Below are 21,182 nucleotides of genomic sequence, written 5' to 3'. Positions count from 1 at the left end.
TTGGGTTTTTAGCACCTGTTGTCTTGATTTATTCCATGAAATTAAAAGTGTAAAATCCCTTTTTGAAACTGCCCACAAAGCCGCAGCCCGGTCAAATCCACAGAGCTGCTCGGAAGCGTGAGGTTTGATTTCAGGATTTTTAAAGACCCTGTTCAGACTTTGTGTCCTGTTGCTGTGTGTCGCTCTGCGCTCGCAGGGAACAGGAGCTGAAGGTTCACCAGGCCAGGAGGAGTTTGGAGGAGGCGCTGATGGCGGACAGCTTGGCGCGGGCTGCTGAAAACACTCGGGCGATGCTGGAGGGGAAGACGGCCTGATAGGTGCGACCTCATCGACGCCGTTTCGCTGTTTGTTTTGCAGCAGGGAGAATAATGGATAAAGGAGGCGTCACTGAAAAATATTTAATATTATTATTATTTTTTTTAAATGTAATTAGTTTTATTTTATTTTATTTTTATTTGGTGCAATCGTGAATAATAGCCAAGTAAGATCATGTGTCCGCTATCCAGTGGCCAATCATGCGGTTAATTGAATGCTTTATTTGGGTTGTTCAAAGCGTTTAGGATTTACAAAAGTTATTTTTAACAGCTGGCCATATTTGTGGCCCCAAGCAAGAAAAATAAAAGAACAAAATACATTTGTTTTACAAATATATGGAATTTTCTCATGCCATCTAAAAACACCCCACATGTGTAATAGGCACAACGTTGTCGAGCAAAATATAACTTTTTATTTATAGGATTTTATTTTCATTTTCAACCATTTACAACATATATCTTCCCTCCCTGAAAACAACACAAAACTATACATTGGATTTATGAAAGATCCCGAGAGGACGTGAATCCTGGCTGCAAAGCGTCCGGCCGGTAGCGCTTGGAGCAGGACACACAACCAGTCCGCCTCAAGTTACCCAACTGGTGTCAGGCTGGGACTCAGGGCAGGACTCAGACGCAGAGATGTTTGATAACAGCAGACTTTACTCCATTCACCAGTGACAAATCAAAAACGCTATTAACATTTCCTAAGAAATACGAATCAGGCTAACGATCCAGAGCTCAGAAAATAAAGCGAACACAAGGCTAAAGACTATCGCTATGGAAAAAAAATGAACCAAACCAAAATGCTCCAACAACTCGGGCTGAAATGTGGCGGCTCTAAGAAAAACTATCATCAATTTATCACACTCAAAATCAGTCTTGAAGAGGAAAACACAGCAGATATGAGACAAGGGAGACGCAGACTATATAAGCACATGGAGGGTAACGGGGAACAGGTGAAGACAATCAGTAATCAGGACTGAGTCAGGTGACACATGAGGAGAGTTGGTTTCTGTTTTCAAAATAAAACAGAAAATGAGAGCAGCTGCTCTTTTTTTGTCGTTTGGATTTCTCAGAGCAGAGTTAAGGTGAGGACGCAGACACTGTTCAAGCAGGGAGGGAGCGGCGCCGGTTCTGCTGGGTTTTAAAGCGGCCACTCCTGGACAGGGATGATAGGAGCCCCTCGCTGTCCGTCCTGCAGATTAGACACCAGCAAAGTGACACATTGCAGCTTTAAAACGTCTTGAGTAATGCAGAGGCAGGCGCAATGTGCTCCCTCACACACACACACACACACACGCACACGCACACGCACACACGCACACGCACACACGCACACGCACACAAAGAGACCTGTTGTGAATGCTTATAGGATTCTGGGCGTCTGATTGAAACTCAGCCATGCAGTCGTCCATTGTGCGCATGTGTGTGTGTGTGTGTGTGTGTGTGTGTGTGTGTGTGTGTGTGTGTGTGTGTGTGTGTGTTGGGCGGAGGGGTTTGGTGTGCGCCGTGATTGATGGTCTGTGGGTTTGTTGTGGGATTTTGCGTTAATGGTTAATGTGATACGCATGCGCGTGTGCGAGGGGGTGGGGTTGAGGAGGGGGCGGGGTGGAGGTTTGGGGTGAGGTGTGTGTGTCGGTGGGGGGGGCGTTGTATTAAGAGTTTTTTTCTCTGGGTTATTGCTTATACTTCACTCTGCGGTGCCTGTAAACAAAAGCAAATTAAAAAAACATTTGCTTTCAGACGTCCACACATCCGTCCGAACCATCCATCATTCCTCCCACCGCCCCTATCTAGGTCAGAACCCCTCCCCGCCCCCCCTCCATCGCCACCACATACCTACACCCCCCCGTCCCCCCAACGAAGTCCCGACACCGCATCCATTTTGTGTGTAATTGCCGAACGCATTTCCTTGAAAGAACAAAACGAACTTTTATGTACTGACTTGTTCTACCTGCTGCACAGATACATGGCAGTGCGGGTTCAATGGAACCGCACTGTTCAATGGAACCGCGCTGTTCAGTGGAAGCGCGCTTGTTCTATGGAACCGCTCTTCTTTTGCCCGCAGCAATCTGAAGTGTAAATGTGGTGATAAGAATAAAGGTGGGAAAAAGAGAGAGAGAAAATAGAAACCATTCAAACTGGGCAATGACATGGGAATGACATGGTAACCAATGGAAATCTCATCCATCCATCCATCCACACATCCATCTATCCATCCATCCATCCATCCATCCATCCATCCAGTCAACTATCCATCCATCCATCCATCTATCCATCCATCCATCCATCCATCCATTCATCCAATGATCCATCCATCCATCCATCCATCCATCCATCCATTCATCCAATGATCCATCCATCCATCCATCCATCCATCCATCCATCCATCTGTAGAGGAAAGGAGCCCAGAGAAAAAGCACCACAGCAGCAGTTTAGGTGTACGGCTGTTTTTCCAAAATCTACAATCAGTCTGACTTCTCCACTTCCCTCTCGGTGATTAACTGCGAGTAGACTCTGAGGTGAAAATCGGTCACATTTTAACACCACAATCACATAAGAACAAACAAACATTATAGTCACCACACAAAAGGAAAGAGTTTCGTTTGGCCCAATTCACAAGAATGAGGTGTTGTGGAATTTCTTCTCTGCTGCTGGTCAAGAATGAAGTAGAGACTTCTGCTCGCCTTTATTTTGCAAAGAAAAAGCCGATGCACACGCAGACTTCAGACTTCCTTGGGTGTGTTCACGTCTGGGTTGTCCTGCAGGGTTCTGTATTCAGGTGGGAAACCAAAAGGTTCACACACACGATTGAAGAACCCCAAAAGGCCCAGACATCCCCTTGAGGGAATGAAGACCAAAGTTCATGGAACAGATATTGGAATTACAATTCCACAGGGCAAGACGTCAGATGTGTTTTGTTCCCTGTAGTCGGTGTCAAGATTTTTTACTACCAGTGAGTGGTAAAATATTAAAATCATATCTGTGTCAAGTGTGTTGCAAAAAAAAAATTGGTAAAATTAACCGACATGGTCTTGGAAAATTGCCCGGTGTGGAGTCGAGTGTACGGCATTCCACACTGGTATCGTGGCACTAACACATTAACGGTGTGTAACGGCCCCATCTATCAAGCACCGTTGTTACCGCTGCTGCCATTATTCAGCGTTCTCTCCAGGAGCCACTTCCTGGTGATCACCAGGCCATTTCAGTGCAGCTCTCTTGTTATTCTTGAGAATGTTGCCGGGTGAAATCTGATCCAGTTCTTTAAACGTACCTTTAGGAATGCACGATGACATGACTTTAACATTTTGCAATAATGACCTTATTAAATCTCTGGGAGCAGATTTGGCATGTCGGACTCAGTAATGTACCTGCTTTGTCTAAATTAAAGGCATAACAGACCTTTTTTTCTTCTTTTTTTTTAAAACGTATTTCTTTTTGTGACAGGGCTTTTTTTCATTTTAAAATAAATCCACAGTGTTGAGACCTATTAAAGGGCAGCTTTGGAGAAAGTATGGCCAGGCGTCAAAAGACAAACTAAGATTTGCCGCCGATAAATAACAGGGCCTCCATACACCATGTTTTCATTAACATTCTGTCCAAAACGTTCTGCAAAGGACAGCTCTTTACAAGTGTATATTGGAATTGCAAGGAAAGTGTTCTATGATTGTGTTCTTTGCTTTAATGGCCTTTAAAAAACTCAGAAATCAGCTTTAAAAGATCCTCTTCTTGGCTGTGGAAACAGTTTCAGAACTTCCAAAGGCTTGAGTATTGTTATATATTTATAATTTATTGAAAAACACGTGAAATCAAAATATAATTAATATAATAATATAATATAATATATATACAGAGAGAGAGCTGTCAGTCGATTAAAATTTCAATCGCGATTAATTGCATTAGTGTCCTGAGTTAACGCGCGATTAATCGCAAATTAATCACATATTTTTCACCCTGCTCTATATATAACTCAACAAGATATATATTTTAAATATTTATTTTGCACTGAGCCACTTGCTCAAACAGAAAATGTCTTTTGACATTTTCTGACAACAGGGCAGCTCGCTTTCTTTGGACAACATGTCCAGATTAGTGAGAATAACCTCTCACATGGTACAGATGTGGCAGGTTTTACTTTGAAAATTGCTTTTATTTTGGAACAAAACACTGATCTGTTAAACAGGACAGACTCAGAAACTAAACATCCGAGTCCAGTTCAACGAGCAGACAGCTTGTAATGTGTCTTCCAGCTCTTTGTCTTCTCTATTCATGTCATGTTGGGCAGAATGCACAGTGTGTACAGTACAGGGGGGTATGAGACAATCAATACTGATGAGGGTGTGTGTGGGGAGGGGAGGCTGTAAGACGCCTGCAGTAGGGTTTATCTTGTCAGATTCAAAAAGCCACATTAGCTTCCAGAGTGGTGCTGGTCGGTGGTGATGCGTCTGTCATGATATATGCCTTGTTAATGGATGCTGCAGTTGTTTGTGTCTCTGCTTGCTGATGTTTCTTTAAAAGACAACAGATAAGGATTTTTTTATTTTATTTATTTAGAGTGCATTTGTTTTCTGTTGGGGGGGAGGGGGGGGGGGAACTGTCCATTAATGCAGATTTATGCAGATTGGCTGGGTGAGAGTGATTTGGACGAAAGGAGCCACTGAGAGTCAAGGAGTGATTACTAATGGGTTTTTATAGCTGGACCAGAGAGAGGGTAGCCACCAGCCAGTGTGTGTTTATGTGTGTGTGTGTGTGCGTCTTCAAGACTGTGTCTCCTGGGTGGCTTTCAAGCTGTTGGAACAACCATTTATACTCCACTTTAAATCTTCGCAGAAATTTCAATACCTGGAGTGTTTTCTACGACCGTAACATTTCTTGCTGTTTTTGTATTAATTTTTTTTATTTTTTTTATGTGTAACTTTATTTCTGTCTTTTGATATGACCCTAATGAGTCTTTTTGGGACGCACAAGGTTATACCTGGTCGTAACTCACGAAACAGGAATCCGAGGTAATGCAGTAATGCTACCTGTAAACAGAAATGAAAGGTCGTGTGCATTGTGTTTGTCTTTCGATAGCAGTGCCACAGCAGTGAAATACTTTCCTGCTTGGAAAAGGTTTGTACGTTTGGTTTAAGTAGCACAACCAGCAGCAGGTTTGCTGATGGCGATGAAGCAAATGTCAGTATTGGATAATATATTTTTGCAAACTTTTGCGTGACCTATCTAGAACTCAGTCTCTATTATTAGACCACTAAATAATCAGCATGTTTGTATTGTCTATTGACTATCCAGGCTGCTGGCATTAGCATTTCGTATAAGGCCGGCTGCAAATGCCAGATAATGATATTTAGAGCCGGTTGGCCGATATAAACAATTAAGAGCTTACGTTGTTGTTGATTTGATAAAATGCAGCAACAATATATGAAGTATTTGTAAATGCTATGATCTTATGGAAGAAATGTAGGCAGGAATAGTGTCGATCTGGCATTCCAGTAGCTGCACTGCACAATTCCTCGGCAAAACACAATTCTTTAATCGCTGGATTCCTCACGCCTCACAGGACAATGGAATATACACCAGGGATTAGCAGTCAATGGTTGGATTTGTGTCTCCTGCTTGGCTGAACGACCCGATTCCCGAGTGGCAGTTTCTGCGACTGTTTCTGCACGTGTGCAGTAGGTGTGTTCTGTAGCGCTGCTGTGGTTGTCGGTAGTCCTCGTCGTCATTGTCTGTGCTCTTTCCTCTCGTCCCACAGCTACCCCCTCCTTCCTTCGCTTCTTCGGAATGCACATCTTGATGGCGCTTCCCCAGCTGTCTGTAACTGCAGCTTGGAGGCCTGCTTGGTTAATGTTGCCTGGCTTAATGTCGCGTTTCCAGACATCCCTGAAGTGCAGAACAGGCCTAACTACTCAAGTGGTCAGAAAGATCCCCAGTGGCAAGTCCGTTTCATTAGAGTAACATGATCAACAGTATGAAATGCCTTGGAAAAGTCAATGAAGAGGGTCAGACAGCACTCAGCTGGAAGCAGGTTGATCGTTCACTTTGGGTTGAGGCCAGTTTGAGTGACTTGGCGTCTTGTTCACAGCTGATTGAAAGATGCAGTTGGAGATGGAAAGGTGGTTGGAATCCCAGCTCCAACTGTCCACATGTCAATGCGTCCTTGGACAAACTCACTGAACCCTAAATTCCCAATGGGCCTGGCAGTTCTTTTCATGGCAGCAGCCCCTCTATTGAAATATGAACATGTGTGTGAATGGATGAGAGAGAGGCCAGTGTAAAGCACTTTGATGTACCATGAAGGTGCTGGAAAGCGCTTTATAAGTGCAGTCCATTTACCGTTCAGAGTAGAGCCGCTGGTCCTTGACAAGGAAAGGAGCTAACTGAGGTGGTTTGGGTGTCTGATCAGGATGCCTCCTGGACTCCTCTGTCTGGTGTTTCAGGCACGTCCACCTTGGTAAAAGCCACAGGGTTGGCCCAAGGAGTTGTTGGAGGGATTATATAATCCCAGTCTGGTTTTGGAGCGCCCAGGGGTTTCAAACTGAGCTGGTGAGAAGAGTCGCTGAGGGAGACCTTAAATACCCTGCTGAGCCTCCCTCTTCTGACTCAATTCTGGATAAGCATGAGCAAATGGATGGATGAATGGATGAATGGATGGATGGATGAATGGATGGATGGATGGATGGATGAATGAATGGCTGCTTTATTGCTTCGGCTGGTGTATTTACCTGATGGAGACCAAAGATTAACCTCTGCTGACTGAGAGGGACTGGACGTGTTTGATATGAACACACAACACGCCGAGGCGTGTATTCATTTGTGTGTGTGTGCACACAAGTTTGTTTGCTTCCCTGTGATTATTAGCTGTGTGTCTTCTAATTTCCAGAGGTGCTGATTCAGGCTCTTGCAGCCTTTTTTTTTTTCTTGTCAGCCACTGTAATTAGTGGATGTTGAGACGCAGAATTATCTGCTTCAAAGTTACTCACAAGGCAGATAAACCCTTTCTCTCTCTCTCTCTCTCTCTCTCGGTGTGTGTGTGTGAGAGAGAGTGTGTGTGATGTGCGTGTGTTCCGTCAGTCAGCTGGATTGCCCCGATTAAGCGGCAGATTATCAGGATTTTCTAATTATTAGGGAGTAATTAAGACTGAGCTGAGGATTATCAGACTGAAACATGAAATGCTAAAACGCTAACCGAGGAAAACACAGGCGTATTAACACAGTGGAAGAGTGAAACAATGAAACGGTGGAACAAAGCATGCGATGGTGGATTCAGCATCACTTGTGTTCCAGTAAAGAAAGAACGACGCGCTGATGGAGTCAAACGAAAGCGCAGATATTGCTGGGGTGAAGCAAAGTTTCACACACGAAAGGGAACGTGTCAGCACGTCACAATGAAGGATGACGAAAGCACGAATAGAGCATCTTATGGAAAGAATGGCTTTCAATGCCTTGGTTCAACCTAAAAGAACAAATGTTCCGATGAATGCACGATGGAAAAAGTCCTGACTTTTTTTTTTCTTCAGCTTTTGTATGAAAGACAAAAAAAAATTCAGACTTGTTTGTACTCAGTGAAAAAGAACTGTAAAAGTACTGCTGCACTGGTACGGCACTGACCCGTACAAAAAATGAAGTGAAGCTGGTCTCTGCGTCACGTCCGCTGACATGTAAATGTGAAAAAAGTGTTTCCGTGAGACTTTTGCGATATACCTCCATATGGATACGTGTGGAAAAACCACCTCATGAGAGCCTCAAAACCTCTTAGCCATATTTTAGAGTTTTTTTTTTTTTTTTTTTACAAGTTTAGCTGTTTCCATCACCAGTTTTTATTGCCATATTCAGCTTTTGTGCAATTCTCTGGGTCATGGAAACGCAGCTGGTGAAATCAGCTCATCAAACGACGCGCTAACTGCCTTGAAAGGGCTCCAACGAAATTAAAAGATGCTGAAACATCAGTCTGCCGCTCCAGACCCGCTGACCGGCGGGAACCCTGGAGGTTCTTAGTGTCGCCGTGCTCGATGTGAGCTCAGAGCACGAGTTGAAATGCGCTGCGCTGCAAAGTGCATGACAAGGAGGCGGAGAACACGGCAATGTATCACTGGGGCTCGCCTGCGGTGCGCTGATGTTTTATGTATAATTAAAATGTTTTCTGTGCGGGTGAAAGGCCTCTGCCGATGAGCCCTCCCTAATATTTGCCCCTCCCCGCTCATTAATGCAGCAGCAGGGAAGGTGTCCAGGGGTTAATGGAGAAGCTAATAATTAGAATGAAGGCTTTTCCTCAGTAATTGGACATCTTTTCCTTCTGAGGCTGATATTTAATGTAAGGCACGAGCCGGGAGACCGATTGTTGCATCCAGCGTTTAATTAAGTGAGTTTTAACAAGACAAGCTTAGCCAATTTGGGATTAATAGAGGGAAGAGGAAGGGGGGAGAGGGGGGGGGTGTATTGTTGTAAACAGGTTTCTACAGAGTGTCACAATTAAATTTACATTCTATTGTCTGCTATTAGGGAGACCTCTGTGAAGACCTGAGTCATGATTAGCAAACATAATGGCTCACGTTTGCGAGGGCCTGTGTTCATAGCGCCTGCCCCCCCCCAGCCCCCCCCCCCGGTGCCCGTTGTTTGTAAAGCAATTAGAGAAGGCATCAGTCCTGCCGTAACCTTTAAAACCGCAGCGCTGCGACGATGCTACTTTTCAGAGAAACCTTTTTGTTGTTTGTCCACTTGTTGACCCGCACTGGTCTGGTCGGGGGGGGGGCAGTCGTGAAGACGGTATCAGTAGCTGCCTTTCCATGATCCCGAGAATTGATTGTGCAAAACCTAAATATGGCGATAAAAACCTGGTGATGGAAGCAGCTCAGCTTAGAAAAAACCTCTCAAATGAGGCTAAAAGGTGTTGACGCTCTGATGAGGTGGTTTTTCAGACGTATCCATAGAGAGGAATATCGCTACAGTATCATGGAAACACTTTTTTTCGCGTTTACACGCCACCATTATTGACAGCAAACAAACGTAAACAAACAGAAACAAACAACAATTCTCGTCCATTTTTACGAGAATTTTTTATAGGGCGTTTCCATGAGCAGGTTTTTATTTGCAATATTTAGGTTATGCACAATTCTATGGGTAATGGAAACGCAGTGTGTCAGCCCGCTGTTTATTGTGACGATGCTTTACAGTTAACGCTGTGTTTTTTCTCTGCAGGGTCCAGCTGTCTACCACCACCCTCAGGTTCATCATCATCATCATCTTCTTCTTCTTAATCAAAACAGACCAAAAACAACAACAACAACAAATACAACACAAACACACCTCCGAGAGACTATTGTGCGGTGGATTGATTCAACACTGTTAATTAAAGAAGTCATTTTTTTTTCGGCGACCCACATCACCTGGATGATCCGTCTACACCTGGAAACTGAAGACTTGTTTTTTTGTTTTTGTTTTGTTTTGTTTTGTTTTGTTTTGTTTTGTTTTGTTTTGTTTAGATTTTTTTTTTTTTTTTACCAAAGCAAAAGCAACAGATGCACTTATCTTGTAATAATGGCATCAGCACTGACAAACTCACCAGCAGCAACCCCCCCCCCACCCCGCATGAGACACCTGCAGCAGGCGGAACAGCAGCTGCAGCCGGAGCTCCAGCAACCCTTCAATAAATAAGGCGGCTTTTTCCAAGCTTAGCGGAAAGCAGCGACTGTAGCCGTTAATCACCTCTGTGACCCACCGTCGACTCAGACTTTCTAGTAAGCGTCATGTTGTCCTGCTTTTGTTACAAATAATATTTTTTTGTCTCTTTTTTTAATATATACATATATATATATATCTATATATATAGATATATATATATAAGAACTATACTACCCAGGAACTCGAATTCAATTGTGCAAACTGCTGGACGGCTTTTGCTAACTATTCTGTTAACGAACTCTTTGATTTGGGCTCGCTTTGATTTAGTTTTATTTTTTTAATAACAAATTGTCATCAGGTTTCTTGAAGTCTTCAGGGTTTTTGAATAATAAGATTATACATGGATATGAAATAGAACAAATGCTTATTTAAGGAGAATTTTTGTACCTTGAGTGAGTATGTGTACATTTCTTAGACTGGACTGAATAAATGACTATATTCTAAATCTTTGGTGTTTCCCTTTAAACACGATGGTTGTTTGTACATGGCGGAACTTCATTCGATTTTAATTTGATTAAACTTTAAGGCCCAAATTGGCAAAAAACAGCTTACTTTACAACATTCTGTGAAACCTCAACCCTTTTTTCGAGGGAGAAAAACCAACAAAAAACTCCAAGCAGGAAATTAAGGAAACCACAAAGGAAGCGTCCTTCTCCCAAGACATGCACGTGCATCATGAACTTTGACCTGACGTCCTCTTGGACATCGAGACGTTTAGCCGTGGATTACTTAAAAGTCTCTGGTTAAAGAAAAATATAATAAATGTCTATTTTTTCGGGACACAATTTCTCTTTATTGCGCTTAAATTCCCAAGCGGAGCATCCAAAAACCATAATATAAATCGACATTTCCGAACTCCTTCCGACACACAAACCTTTTAAAATGCCACGCAAAGTTCAGATTTAATTACTGCCTTCTCCGAGAGTTTCTGTGCTTCTTCCGTCCAGGCGTCGTTCAGTTGCGCGACGCTGTGTGTTCCGCCGGATAATTGGCGCAAACAGCTCTGTGTCCAGATGTTGGCCTCTGTCGCTATGTGTAACTACTGTGTCTTTGTGTGCGCCGCGAGAGAGAGAGAGAGAGAGAGAGAGACGCACCAGCTTTGCCAGCACCCAGCTCTCATTTGCATCTGCTAATGGCTCTATGATGCCAGTTGATGATCACTGCAAATGCACATTTTAATCCCTGGCTCACACGGCCAACTGCTCCCGCTCCACCGACCGCCATCCACACACTCTTTGCCTCCGAACCTTCAACAACAGCATTGTAGAAACAAGAAATGGGTGTCCGTTCACCATTTTACCTTTTTTTTTAGAAAAACGGAAGTGAAAGTGTTTGCATGCAGGCAGAACCGCTGCGAGCAGGAACCGCTCAACCGACCACAGGCGGTTCCGTGTTTTGATGTTGTTCCTGTAATCTTGTGTTCAAGTGCGTTTGACCATGAGAGCGGATTAATGCTGAAACGAATGTGACGGTGAGCGTAGCAGCATTTGACACAAACAGAAACATCCACTCGTTGTTTTGTCCGTCTGCATGAAGCACAAAATGATCCCCTTGTGGTTTATACAACAAAGTCAGAGCAGCGTCTACTTATGTCATGTCACCTTTATTTGCCAAGCATAAAAACAACATTAATTGAATATTCATTCATTTTCCATACCCGCTTAGTCCCGAGCTCAGGGTCACGGGGGTCAGTTCATCGCAGGGCCTTAATTGATTATGTATATTTATATATATTTCAAAAGGCATGTGAGTAATATAGATTCCATATTTTGGTATAACTGCAACTTCTGTTTTATAATCAACTCAAAATGCTGAACTCTGATTGCACATAAATGGGATGAATTCATTGCATTGCTCTTAACTCCCATGCACAGTCAGCAGACACGGTGAATCCTCTTCAGGTTGGGATGGGAATCGATGCCTTGCTCCTTCCCACCCGTGGGTTAAATGATGCAACCTGCAAGGTATTCGTGCAGGTCTCGGTTCTTGCAGTGGTGCTTCCAACCCACCCTGCAACCGGCAGAGAGAGAGAAAGGTGCTCAACTGTTGTCTGTGCACTGAGAGGTTGGTTTAATAACATTAGATTCTATTCTGTCAAAGTCACTGGAAGAGGAGCTTACCAGGCGCTGGGGCCTATTGGGTCTCGGACGATGCGTTTGGCACAAGCGATGGCGGCTGCTACGTCATCTGTCAGAAGTTCTGTGACAAGATAAAGAAATCTTTTTCTCAGAGTTTCTTAACAAGAGCAAATCAAACTCTTCCTCTTCCGGTCTCTTTGCCTTTATTCTGCACTCACCGTTGCATGAAATGCAATGCATGCATGTATATATCAACCATGTGCTGGTTCAGCGGTAGAAAAATATTTTTGGACACCTCGTGTATGTGTGGCGCACTGTATTGGGCTAAGAATCAGTCTCAAGTGCTTCAGAGCAGGTTGCACACAGGAAGTCTTGGACAAGGGCACAAACCTCTGCGTTGATCATAGCAGCTTCGAAGCTGAGCAAAGGAGTTAAAAGGGGGTAGAAGTTGGGATTGAAATATTTGTGGATGTGGTTGACAATAATTACTGACCTCTGCAGTTAATGTGGCACCCGTTCCATGACGGGGAGTCGTCCTTACACCAGTATTTGCTGTTGATTTGGAAAATGCCGTAGTCAGTTGATCCGACGTTGCGGTTGATGGCTTGCGTGTTATAGTGAGACTCCCACTGAGTCAGGCAAACCCCTGTGCAGGGAGAAGAACAGTCATGTTGGGAATTACTGCAAATAAAAAACAATAATAAAAAGACTTGCCACATGAACTAAAGGTACTTAAGGTGATTCAAACAAACAAGTGAGTGAGGCTGCATTCAACCAAGTTGTCAAATAAATGCGTTGGTTTGTGTAATAAAGAATGCGACCAGGGACCACTCCTGAGTCACCCCTCTTTGAGAGTGATCTCCTCAGCCAGTGTCATCATCAATGTCTGCGCCAGCTGAGTGAAATTGCTTTCACAACCACCAGCACGAAGTCAAAGTAACAGATTTAAAGATTGAAGTCACTTTTTTGTTTTTAAGTTACATAACAGAAATACAGAAACGACGTCATGACCTGGTAGTACTCACAGTCGGCCAGGCTGACGCCCGCAAAGCCGTCCATGCCGTTTTCCTTCAGGACTCTGGCCCAATCGCAGCGCGTGAAGACTTTGCCACTGGCCGCAGCCACACACAGCAGGAGCACCAGCAGCTTCATGGTGGACTGGGGCGAGTCAGAATGAGCTTCCTGCGTCTGCGCCACATCCTTATATAGTGGGAGAGGCTTGGGTCAAAATGCAGCTTTCACTTTCACTTGCTCAGGAGGGGATTTTTGGTGTTTGAAGTTTTTGTTTGTCAAACAGTCGCAACAGTTTGATCATCAGCTCGATAATTCTGATGTTGAGGAAAAGCTGAGGTTACATGGAGGTCAAAGGAAATTCACATGTGCTGACACATTTTTTAGTTGAAGGATATAAAAAAAGCTTCCAGAAAATAAAATACGAGCTCAAATGTTGCAACAAACTTTCTGTTAATGAGTTGAAAGTGCACAAAAGTTGCTTCGGTGTAAAAAAAAAAACATCTCTGCCCCAGCCTTGTCTTTCTTTCTTCTTGCGTGTATCATTTCTCACTTGACCTTTTGTCACAGATGTCTGCCCATCTCAGAGCCAGGGAGCTGTTGCTGCTCTTCCTCCTTCCTCAGAGGGAACGCTTTCCCAGCCTCACTCCTGCATTTGTGGAAAATCTAAAAACATGGCGCCCTCGTGTTAACTTAACTTAAAGCAAACGTAATTCTCGATGGTCTCCGTGACCAATTACTTATTGCCATATTTAGGTTTTGCGCATTTCTAGGCGTGATGGAAACGCATCGTGTGTTCCAGTGGGAGGTGCTCCACCTACCACAGTTGGTTCAATGGTTTCTCTGTGTTGATCCTGACATTTTACCTTCAAGTGCGTTTGACCGTAAGAGTGGATGTAATATTGTATTGAAGGTGAGTCGTAATAATAAATCATGAGAAGCAGACATAACAAAGCCTTTATTTATTAAGCACAAAATAACACATCTTAAAAAAATCAATTTCTAAAAGCATGCGAGTAACACAGGAGGAATATTTTTGGCACAACTGCAACTTCTGTTTTATAATCAACTTGAAATGCGGAACTTTGATTGCAAATAAAATGGATGAATTCATTGCATTGCTCTTAACTCCCATGCACAGTCAGCAGACACGGTGAATCCTCTTCAGGTTGGGATGGGAATCGATGCCTTGCTCCTTCCCACCCGTGGGTTAAAGATGGCAACCTGCAAGGTATTTGCTCACCTCTTGGTTCTGGCAGTGCTTCCTCCAAGCCACCCTGCAACCGGCAGAAAGAGGAAGGTGCTACACTGTTGTCTGTGCACTGAGGGGTTGGCTTAATAACATTAGATTCTAGTCTATCAAAGTCACTGGAAGAGAAACTTACCAGGCGCTGATGCCTTGTTCTTGGACAACATGTTTGGCACAAGCGATGGCTGCTGCTACGTTGTCTGTCAGAAGTTCTGTGACAAGATAAAGAAATCTGTATTTTAGTATTTTTCCACCTGGGAAAGAAAAGAAGTTGTTTTGTACTTTGACCTTGATGCACTTTTATATATATATATGTCTATATATATACATATATAAAAAAAATAAGATTAAATATTAAATGAATGGAAGGAAAGATGGTGTGTGCGTCTCACACCTTTGGAGCCAAACCAGTCACTCAGTAGTTTGTAGTTTTATCTTGCCATGAAGTACAGTGTGTAAGTGAATGGGTGAAAGAGAGCTGACCAGAGGCAATTACAAGAGAGTAAAAATATTTGTGGATGTTGTTGACAGTAATTACTGACCACTGCAGTCAATTCTGCACCCGTTGGCTGTCTTGGTCTGGTGGTCGTCGCACCACCATCGGCTGTTGATTTGGAAAATGCCGTAGTCAGTTGATCCGACGTTGTGGTTGATGGCTTGCGTGTTATAGTGAGACTCCCAATTAGTCAGACAAACCCCTGTGCAGGGAGAAGAACAGTCATGTTGGGAATTACTGTCATTAAAAGAATCATTTGAATAATAAATACACGTAACTTAAAGGGACTTAAGGTGCTTTGAACAAACAGTGAGTTTGGCTGCATTCATCCAAGTTGCTTTCACAACCTGTTTTCCACCAGCATTAAGTCAAAGTCACTTCATCACATTCCCGTGGCAAGATTTTAAGATTTTAGATCGTTTTTAAGTCAGCGCCAAAGTTTGCACTGAACACAGATACAGAAACGACATCATGACCTGGTAGTACTCACAGTTGGCCAGGCTGACGCCATGGTAGCCGTGCATGCCGGAATTCTTCAGGACTCCGGCCCACTGGCAGCGCTCATAGACTCTGGCACTGGCCGCAGCCACACACAGCAGGAGCACCAGCAGCTTCATCGTGGACTGGACGAGTCAGAATGTGCTTCCTGCTTCTGGGCCACATCCTTATATAGTGGGAGAGGCTCCAGTCAAACTGCAGCTGTTGGTTTCACTTGTTCCTGGGGGAAGTTTTCAGGTGTTTGACCTTTTATTTGTTTGTCAAACAGTCGTGACAGTTTGATCGTCAGCTCGATAATTCTGATGTTTGAGGAGGAGAAGCTGGGGTATGTGGTTGCACGGAGGTCAAGGAAATTCATATGTGCTGACACATTTTCAGTAGAAGGACAGAAAAAAGCTTCCAGAAAACACAATACGAGCTCAAATGTTGCAACAAATTTTCTGTTAATGAGTTTAGAAGTGTACAAAAGTTGCTTCGTATGGCTGCGTTTTCCTCTGCACGGTGTGAAAACCATCTCTGCCCCAGCCTTGTCTTTCTTTTTTCTTTCCTGTATCATTTCTCACTTGACCTTTTGTCACAGATGTGACTTTTTACAAGTAATCAAAGAGAAAAATATAACAACCATTCTGGATAGCAAACAAACGAACAAACAAAAGCAAACGCAATTCTCAATGGCCTCCGTGACCAATTACTTATTGCCATATTTAGGTTTTGCGCATTTCTAGGCGTGATGGAAACGCAGCGTGTGTTCCAGTGGGAGGTGCTCCACCTACCACAGTTGGTTCAATGGTTTCTCTGTGTTGATCCTGACATTTTACCTTCAAGCGCGTTTGACCGTGAGAGTGGATGTAATATTGTATTGAAGGTGAGTCGTAATAATAATTCATGAGAAGCAGACACAACAGAACCAGAGCAGCTTCTACTTGTGACATTTCACGTTTATTTAGCACAAAAACATCTTCAAAAATATTTTGGCATAGACATAGACATAGACAGACTTCACAACTGCAACTTCTGTTTTATAATCAACTTGAAATGCGGAACTTTGATTGCAAATAAAATGGATGAATTCATTGCATTGCTCTTAACTCCCATGCACAGTCAGCAGACACAGTGAATCCTCTTCAGGTTGGGATGGGAATTGATGCCTTGCTCCTTCCCACCCGTGGGTTAAAGATGGCAACCTGCGAGGTATTCGCTCAGGTCTCGGTTCTGGCAGTGCTTCCTCCAAGCCACCCTGCAACCGGCAGAAAGAGGAAGGTGCTACACTGTTGTCTGTGCACTGAGGGGTTGGTTTAATAACATTAGATTCTATTCTGTCAAAGTCACTGGAAGAGGAGCTTACCAGGCGCTGGGGCCTATTGGGTCTCGGACGATGCGTTTGGTACAAGCGATGGCGGCTGCTACGTCATCTGTCAGAAGTTCTGTGACAAGATAAAGAAATCTTTTTCTCAGAGTTTCTTAACAAGAGCAAATCAAACTCTTCCTCTTCCGGTCTCTTTGCCTTTATTCTGCACTCACCGTTGCATGAAATGCAATGCATGCATGTATATATCAACCATGTGCTGGTTCAGCGGTAGAAAAATATTTTTGGACACCTCGTGTATGTGTGGCGCACTGTATTGGGCTGAGAATTGGCACAAGCGATGGCGACTGCTACATTTTCTGTCAGAAGTTCTGTTACAAGATAAAGAAATCTGTATTTTAGTATTTTTCCTCCTGGGAAAGAAAAGAAGTTGTTTTGCACTTTGACCAAAAAGTTATTTTCTGCGTTTGTCTGACAGGCCTAATGGTTGATAGTATCTCTAAACTCTAATGCCATAAGAGCTTTCAAGTTAATTAACAAGGAATTACTTTAACTGCATGTAATTGATTTTTCTAAGAGTTCGACTTTTAACTTCAAATCGAAAAGTTTTATTGTCAACACAAACCTCTGGGTCGATCATTGCAGCTTCAAAGCTGACCACGGGAGTTAAAAGAGAGGAAACATTGGCATTGAAGTATTTGTGGATGTGGTTGACAATAATTACTGACCGCTGCAGTCAATTCCGCACGCGTTCAACGTCGGGTTCTGGTGGTTATTACACCAGTATCGGCTGTTGATTTGGAAAATGCCGTAGTCAATTGATCCAACGTTGTGGTTGATGGCTTGCGTGTTATAGTGAGACTCCCACTTAGTCAGACAAACCCCTGTGCAGGGAGAAGAACAGTCATGTTGGGAATTAAAAAAATAAAATAAAATAATAATAAGTCTTGTCACATGAATTAAAGAGACTTAAGGTGCTTCAAACAGTGAGTGAGGCTGCATTCATCCAAGTTGTAAAATACAAGACATAGACGTTAGTGTTGGTTTGAGTAATAAAGAATGTGGGGAGTGACCACTCCTGAGTCACCCCTCTTTGGGAGTGATCTCCTCAGCCAGTGTCATCATTAATGTCTGTGCTAGTTGAGTGAAATTGCTTTCACAACCTGTTTTCCACCAGCATTAAGTCAAAGTCACTTCATCACATGCCCTTGGCAAGATTTCAAGATTTAAGTCACATTTTTGTTTTTAAGTTACTGAACACAAATACAGAAATGACATCATGACCTGGTAGTACTCACAGTCGGCCAGGCTGACGCCACGGTAGCCGTCCATGCCGGAATTCTTCAGGATTCGGGCCCACTGGCAGCGCTCATAGACTCTGGCACTGGCCGTAGCCACACACAGCAGGAGCACCAGCAGCTTCATGATGGACTGGACTGGACTGGACTGGAGTCAGAATGATCTTCCTGCTTCTGGGGCACATCCTTATACAGTGGAAGAGGCTCCAGTCAAACTGTGGCAGTATTCACGTGTTCCTGGGGGAATTTTCTTTGGTGTTTGACCTTTGATTTGTGTGTCAAGCAGTCACAATGGTTTAATCATCAGCTCGATAATTCTGATGCTAATGTTAATAGCTGAGGTACAATGTACATGCATTGAGGTCAAGGAAATTGATATGTGCTGAGACACTTTTAGTCGAAGGATAGAAAAAAGCTTCCAGAAAATAAAATCAGAGCTTAACTGTTGCAACAAACTTTCTGAGTTGAAAGTGCAGAAAAGTTGCTGTGAAAAACCATCTCTGCCCCAGCCTTGTCTTTCTTTCTTTTATGTATCATTTCTCACTTGACCTTTTGCCCATCTCAGAGCCAGAGAGCTGTTGCTGCTCTTCCTCCTTCCTCACAGGAGCCTGGAAGGCTGGAGGGAACGCTCTCCTAGCCTCACTCCTACATTTGTGGAAAATCTAAAAACGGAGCAAATTAATGACACTTTGCGGGCGCTTTTTTATGAACATCGTGTTGATTGTGATAATATTTTTTTTGCGGTAACCTGGTTCTAAAATGACACGTTTATCAAATCTTCTTAGCTCTTGAGAAATCATAACAAGCATGGCTTGAAAAATAAGAACGCTGAAGTTTTCCTTTTGATTCCTTTTGCGGAAAAACAGCAACTTTTTCAAGAAGACTGCAGCCTCTCAGACTGGAGGCAGAGATGGCAGCTCATGGACAAATTTACTGGTGGCAGCTGGTATACTGTCAGTCAGACAGATCGTGAGGGAAAATAAATGCTTTAGTACTGTTTATTAACACTGGCTCACACTCAAGGTTGAACTGAATAAATGTTGCCACTCGAAAATCACGTTAACTTGAATCAAATTCAATTTAAGATACTTAAAGGTGCAAGATGGTGGCAGCTAACTAACCAAGACCCAAAGAATACTCTATTTGAAATATCTGTAGCAAATATGAAATTTGACCTACCATATCTAAGCTCTCTCTTTACTGTGGTTGAGGAAGAAAATATCGAAATATCCAAAGTAATAGAGTCCGTCAAGAGCACAGAAATAAACCAGAACCAGGTACATCAATGATGCCAGTGGACAGTGGACAGTGGTTTGTGATTCTACATACTGATGAAGACAATGTTGAGTTTCACTAGATCCCAAATTGGAATGAGACTTGAAAACGGTGATTTCCGTGACATGTTGAAGATAATAATTAGAAACAGAACTTTTGTCTAGAATTGTAATGACGTGGGTTTGGTGCCGTGCCAAACTGCAGTTAAATGCAGAAAAAAGGCTGATTAGATATCTGTTGTAAAACTGAACAGGTGTAAACAAATAAATGGACTGATCAAAACAAAGCAGTAAAAGTGCCTTGAAGGCCTAGTACCCAGTCTTCCGGGTGTCCACTAGACAGGTGCTCCAAGGTGCCCCAACTAGAGACTCAACAGCAACATAGGCAGCAACAGTGAGACCTGGACAGGTGTGATTGGGAGGAATGGACCCGGACTCCCCCAATCTGAACCCAAGTGATGCTTTATTACTGGACTTCTGTACAAGTCACAGTCTGACTACAATGACCTGCCACATGCCAAACTGCAGTCACATGCAGATATGATATCTGGACAATAAAGAAATGGACCAATAAAAACAAAGTAGCGCAAGGACTTTGGAGCTCGGGAGCAACCTAAAGTGTGGCAGTAAGTTTGTAATGGCTGAGCAGTTGGAGAAATGTTCAGTAGTTTCCGCTTTCCTAAATGCAGAAGTTGCAAACGTTGGGCTCAAATTCAAAGGTCCCATTGTTGTGCCACAGAAGGAGTGACTCAGGTCAGATTGCAGTTTCACAGGGAACTGATCCACCATGTATGCAACTTGGTGATGTACCCTAGATTTCACTTCCCAATAGTGGAGTTTTACAGTTTGAAATCAATAAAGTAAATTTGCCAATCTACCTGTCTGTCTGTCTGTCTGTCTGTCCGTCCGTCCGTCTGTCTGTCTGTCTTCCCATTTAGCAACATGTTCGCCTTAGCTGGACGGTTATACACGTTTTCACGTCAAACCACTTTCTCCCTCTCGACTCTATTCATTTTCAGTGCAAAAATGAGTTCTTATCCACTTTGATTGCTATCGAGCTTAACAAGATCAGCCAGTTTAGGGGTGTGAGGATAGAAAGGCATAAGAATTCTGAAGCAGACACCTATTATGATCCCACCAATCCATAAGATTATCTCTATGATGGGAGGGAGCAGGACAGAATGTAGAGTGATTTCTTAGTTATTATTCCTTTTATCGCCTTAAATTTCTTCTTCAGTGTCTTGACCTGAGATGGTTTGTTTTTTCCTGTTTTGAGTCTGTATTCATAATCACACTTGATTATTATTAGTCTCGATTAACCTCGTTGTGGTGACACTGTTATCTCACTTGCGCGTCAACCAGCACGTAATCGGAACAGAAGCAGTTGCCCATCGAGTCGTTGCACGCTGAGACTTTTCGACGCGCAGCGCCGTAATCACGCTCGTAATGGAGTTCCTGAACTCCATTTACTGCTCCAACTTTCTCCCTTTTCCCTTGCTGCTCTGTGTTTTTCCAGACTCTTCTTCATCAAAATGCCCTCCGCTCCCCTCTCGCTTCTTCATCTCAAACCTGAAACACGGGGCAGGGAACACAATTAATCATCTGGCAGAGTGAAGGCAGTTGGATCAATTAAGCTGCACAAAGAGGGGAGAGTTGAAAAAGGATTTATCTGAGGCTGAGAGGCAGAGAGCCCGAGGAGATGCTGGGGAAAAGAGTCAACAGTAATGAAGCATTGACGCTCGCTCCACACGGAAGAAAAGACTGCATGTTGAGCTGCTGGTGAATTCATCTCATTCAATTATCTGTCCAAATACAACAAGTGAAGTCAGATGTATTATATGCACCAGACACATGCAGCCTTGATTCACGTTGATTCGGGAAAAGGGAAAAACCCCCAAAGACATTGGACACACGAAATTTGCATGGACAACATGTAGGATCTTGACACACGGTTTTGTTTTCTTTGTTTGATGAATCGAT

General features: G+C 43.3%; 4 protein-coding genes across 6 annotated transcripts in view; 1 reads left to right on the top strand and 3 right to left on the bottom strand.

Annotated features, from left to right (window-relative positions):
* mbd2 (methyl-CpG binding domain protein 2) overlaps positions 1-10,437 on the top strand; it is a 25,869-nt gene extending 15,432 nt beyond the window's left edge. The window contains exons 6-8 of one of the 2 annotated variants that reach the window (XR_012927055.1): positions 197-317; positions 9,510-9,757; positions 9,794-10,437. Coding sequence is in view for 1 of the 2 variants with exons in the window: in XM_076029184.1 (XP_075885299.1) it covers positions 197-314 (118 nt within the window). In the remaining variant the exon portion in view is untranslated. Of the gene's footprint in view, positions 1-196; positions 318-9,509 lie in introns of both variants that reach the window. The other variant, XM_076029184.1, reaches the window with a different exon arrangement.
* A 1,142-nt stretch (positions 10,438-11,579) lies between these two features.
* LOC142890270 (lysozyme C-1-like) lies at positions 11,580-13,255 on the bottom strand. The gene is made up of 4 exons (XM_076029181.1): positions 13,096-13,255; positions 12,564-12,716; positions 12,113-12,191; positions 11,580-12,002 (listed from the first exon to the last, which is right to left on the bottom strand). The coding sequence occupies exons 1-4, from the start codon at positions 13,220-13,222 to the stop codon at positions 11,936-11,938; spliced, it is 426 nt and encodes a 141-aa protein (XP_075885296.1). The 5' UTR covers positions 13,223-13,255; the 3' UTR covers positions 11,580-11,935.
* Positions 13,256-14,019: 764 nt separating this feature from the next.
* LOC142890269 (lysozyme C-like) lies at positions 14,020-15,477 on the bottom strand. Its single transcript, XM_076029180.1, has 4 exons — positions 15,317-15,477; positions 14,873-15,028; positions 14,467-14,542; positions 14,020-14,358 (listed from the first exon to the last, which is right to left on the bottom strand). Exons 1-4 carry the CDS (start codon positions 15,441-15,443, stop codon positions 14,292-14,294), a joined length of 426 nt encoding a protein of 141 aa, XP_075885295.1. The 5' UTR covers positions 15,444-15,477; the 3' UTR covers positions 14,020-14,291.
* Positions 15,478-16,328: 851 nt separating this feature from the next.
* LOC142890268 (lysozyme C-like) lies at positions 16,329-18,092 on the bottom strand. 2 transcript variants are annotated; one of them, XM_076029177.1, is made up of 4 exons: positions 17,929-18,092; positions 17,359-17,514; positions 16,670-16,748; positions 16,329-16,561 (listed from the first exon to the last, which is right to left on the bottom strand). In XM_076029177.1, exons 1-4 carry the CDS (start codon positions 18,053-18,055, stop codon positions 16,495-16,497), a joined length of 429 nt encoding a protein of 142 aa, XP_075885292.1. In that variant the 5' UTR covers positions 18,056-18,092; the 3' UTR covers positions 16,329-16,494. The 2 variants fall into 2 exon arrangements, with proteins under 2 accessions (XP_075885292.1, XP_075885293.1); XM_076029178.1 differs by lacking the exons at positions 16,329-16,561; positions 16,670-16,748 and adding an exon at positions 16,790-17,001.
* Between the last annotated feature and the right edge of the window lie 3,090 nt (positions 18,093-21,182).

This window comes from Nelusetta ayraudi, unplaced genomic scaffold (assembly GCF_046127955.1).
Source record: "Nelusetta ayraudi isolate G7.1 ecotype Tasmania unplaced genomic scaffold, CSIRO-AGI_Nayr_v1 ptg000026l, whole genome shotgun sequence".
In the NCBI taxonomy this organism is placed as follows: domain Eukaryota; kingdom Metazoa; phylum Chordata; class Actinopteri; order Tetraodontiformes; family Monacanthidae; genus Nelusetta; species Nelusetta ayraudi.
The sequence above is the reverse complement of the archived record's forward strand: the minus strand, read 5'-3'. Positions and strand labels throughout refer to the sequence as shown.

Excerpts from the sequence above, each read along its gene's own strand:
- LOC142890268 (XM_076029177.1), bottom strand. The coding sequence starts at position 18,055 with ATGAAGCTGCTGGTGCTCCTGCTGTGTGTGGCTACGGCCAGTGCCAGA. Across the intron at positions 16,749-17,358 it reads GTGCGGAATTGACTGCAGCG|AACTTCTGACAGATGACGTA; the intron begins GTCAGTAATTAT and ends ATCTTGTCACAG. Across the intron at positions 16,562-16,669 it reads CCAATAGGCCCCAGCGCCTG|GGTGGCTTGGAGGAAGCACT; the intron begins GTAAGCTCCTCT and ends TGCCGGTTGCAG.
- LOC142890269 (XM_076029180.1), bottom strand. The coding sequence starts at position 15,443 with ATGAAGCTGCTGGTGCTCCTGCTGTGTGTGGCTGCGGCCAGTGCCAGA. Across the intron at positions 15,029-15,316 it reads TGGCGTCAGCCTGGCCAACT|GGGTTTGTCTGACTAATTGG; the intron begins GTGAGTACTACC and ends CTCCCTGCACAG. Across the intron at positions 14,543-14,872 it reads GTGCAGAATTGACTGCAGTG|AACTTCTGACAGACAACGTA; the intron begins GTCAGTAATTAC and ends ATCTTGTCACAG.
- LOC142890270 (XM_076029181.1), bottom strand. The coding sequence starts at position 13,222 with ATGAAGCTGCTGGTGCTCCTGCTGTGTGTGGCTGCGGCCAGTGGCAAA. Across the intron at positions 12,717-13,095 it reads GGGCGTCAGCCTGGCCGACT|GGGTTTGCCTGACTCAGTGG; the intron begins GTGAGTACTACC and ends CTCCCTGCACAG. Across the intron at positions 12,003-12,112 it reads CCAATAGGCCCCAGCGCCTG|GGTGGGTTGGAAGCACCACT; the intron begins GTAAGCTCCTCT and ends TGCCGGTTGCAG.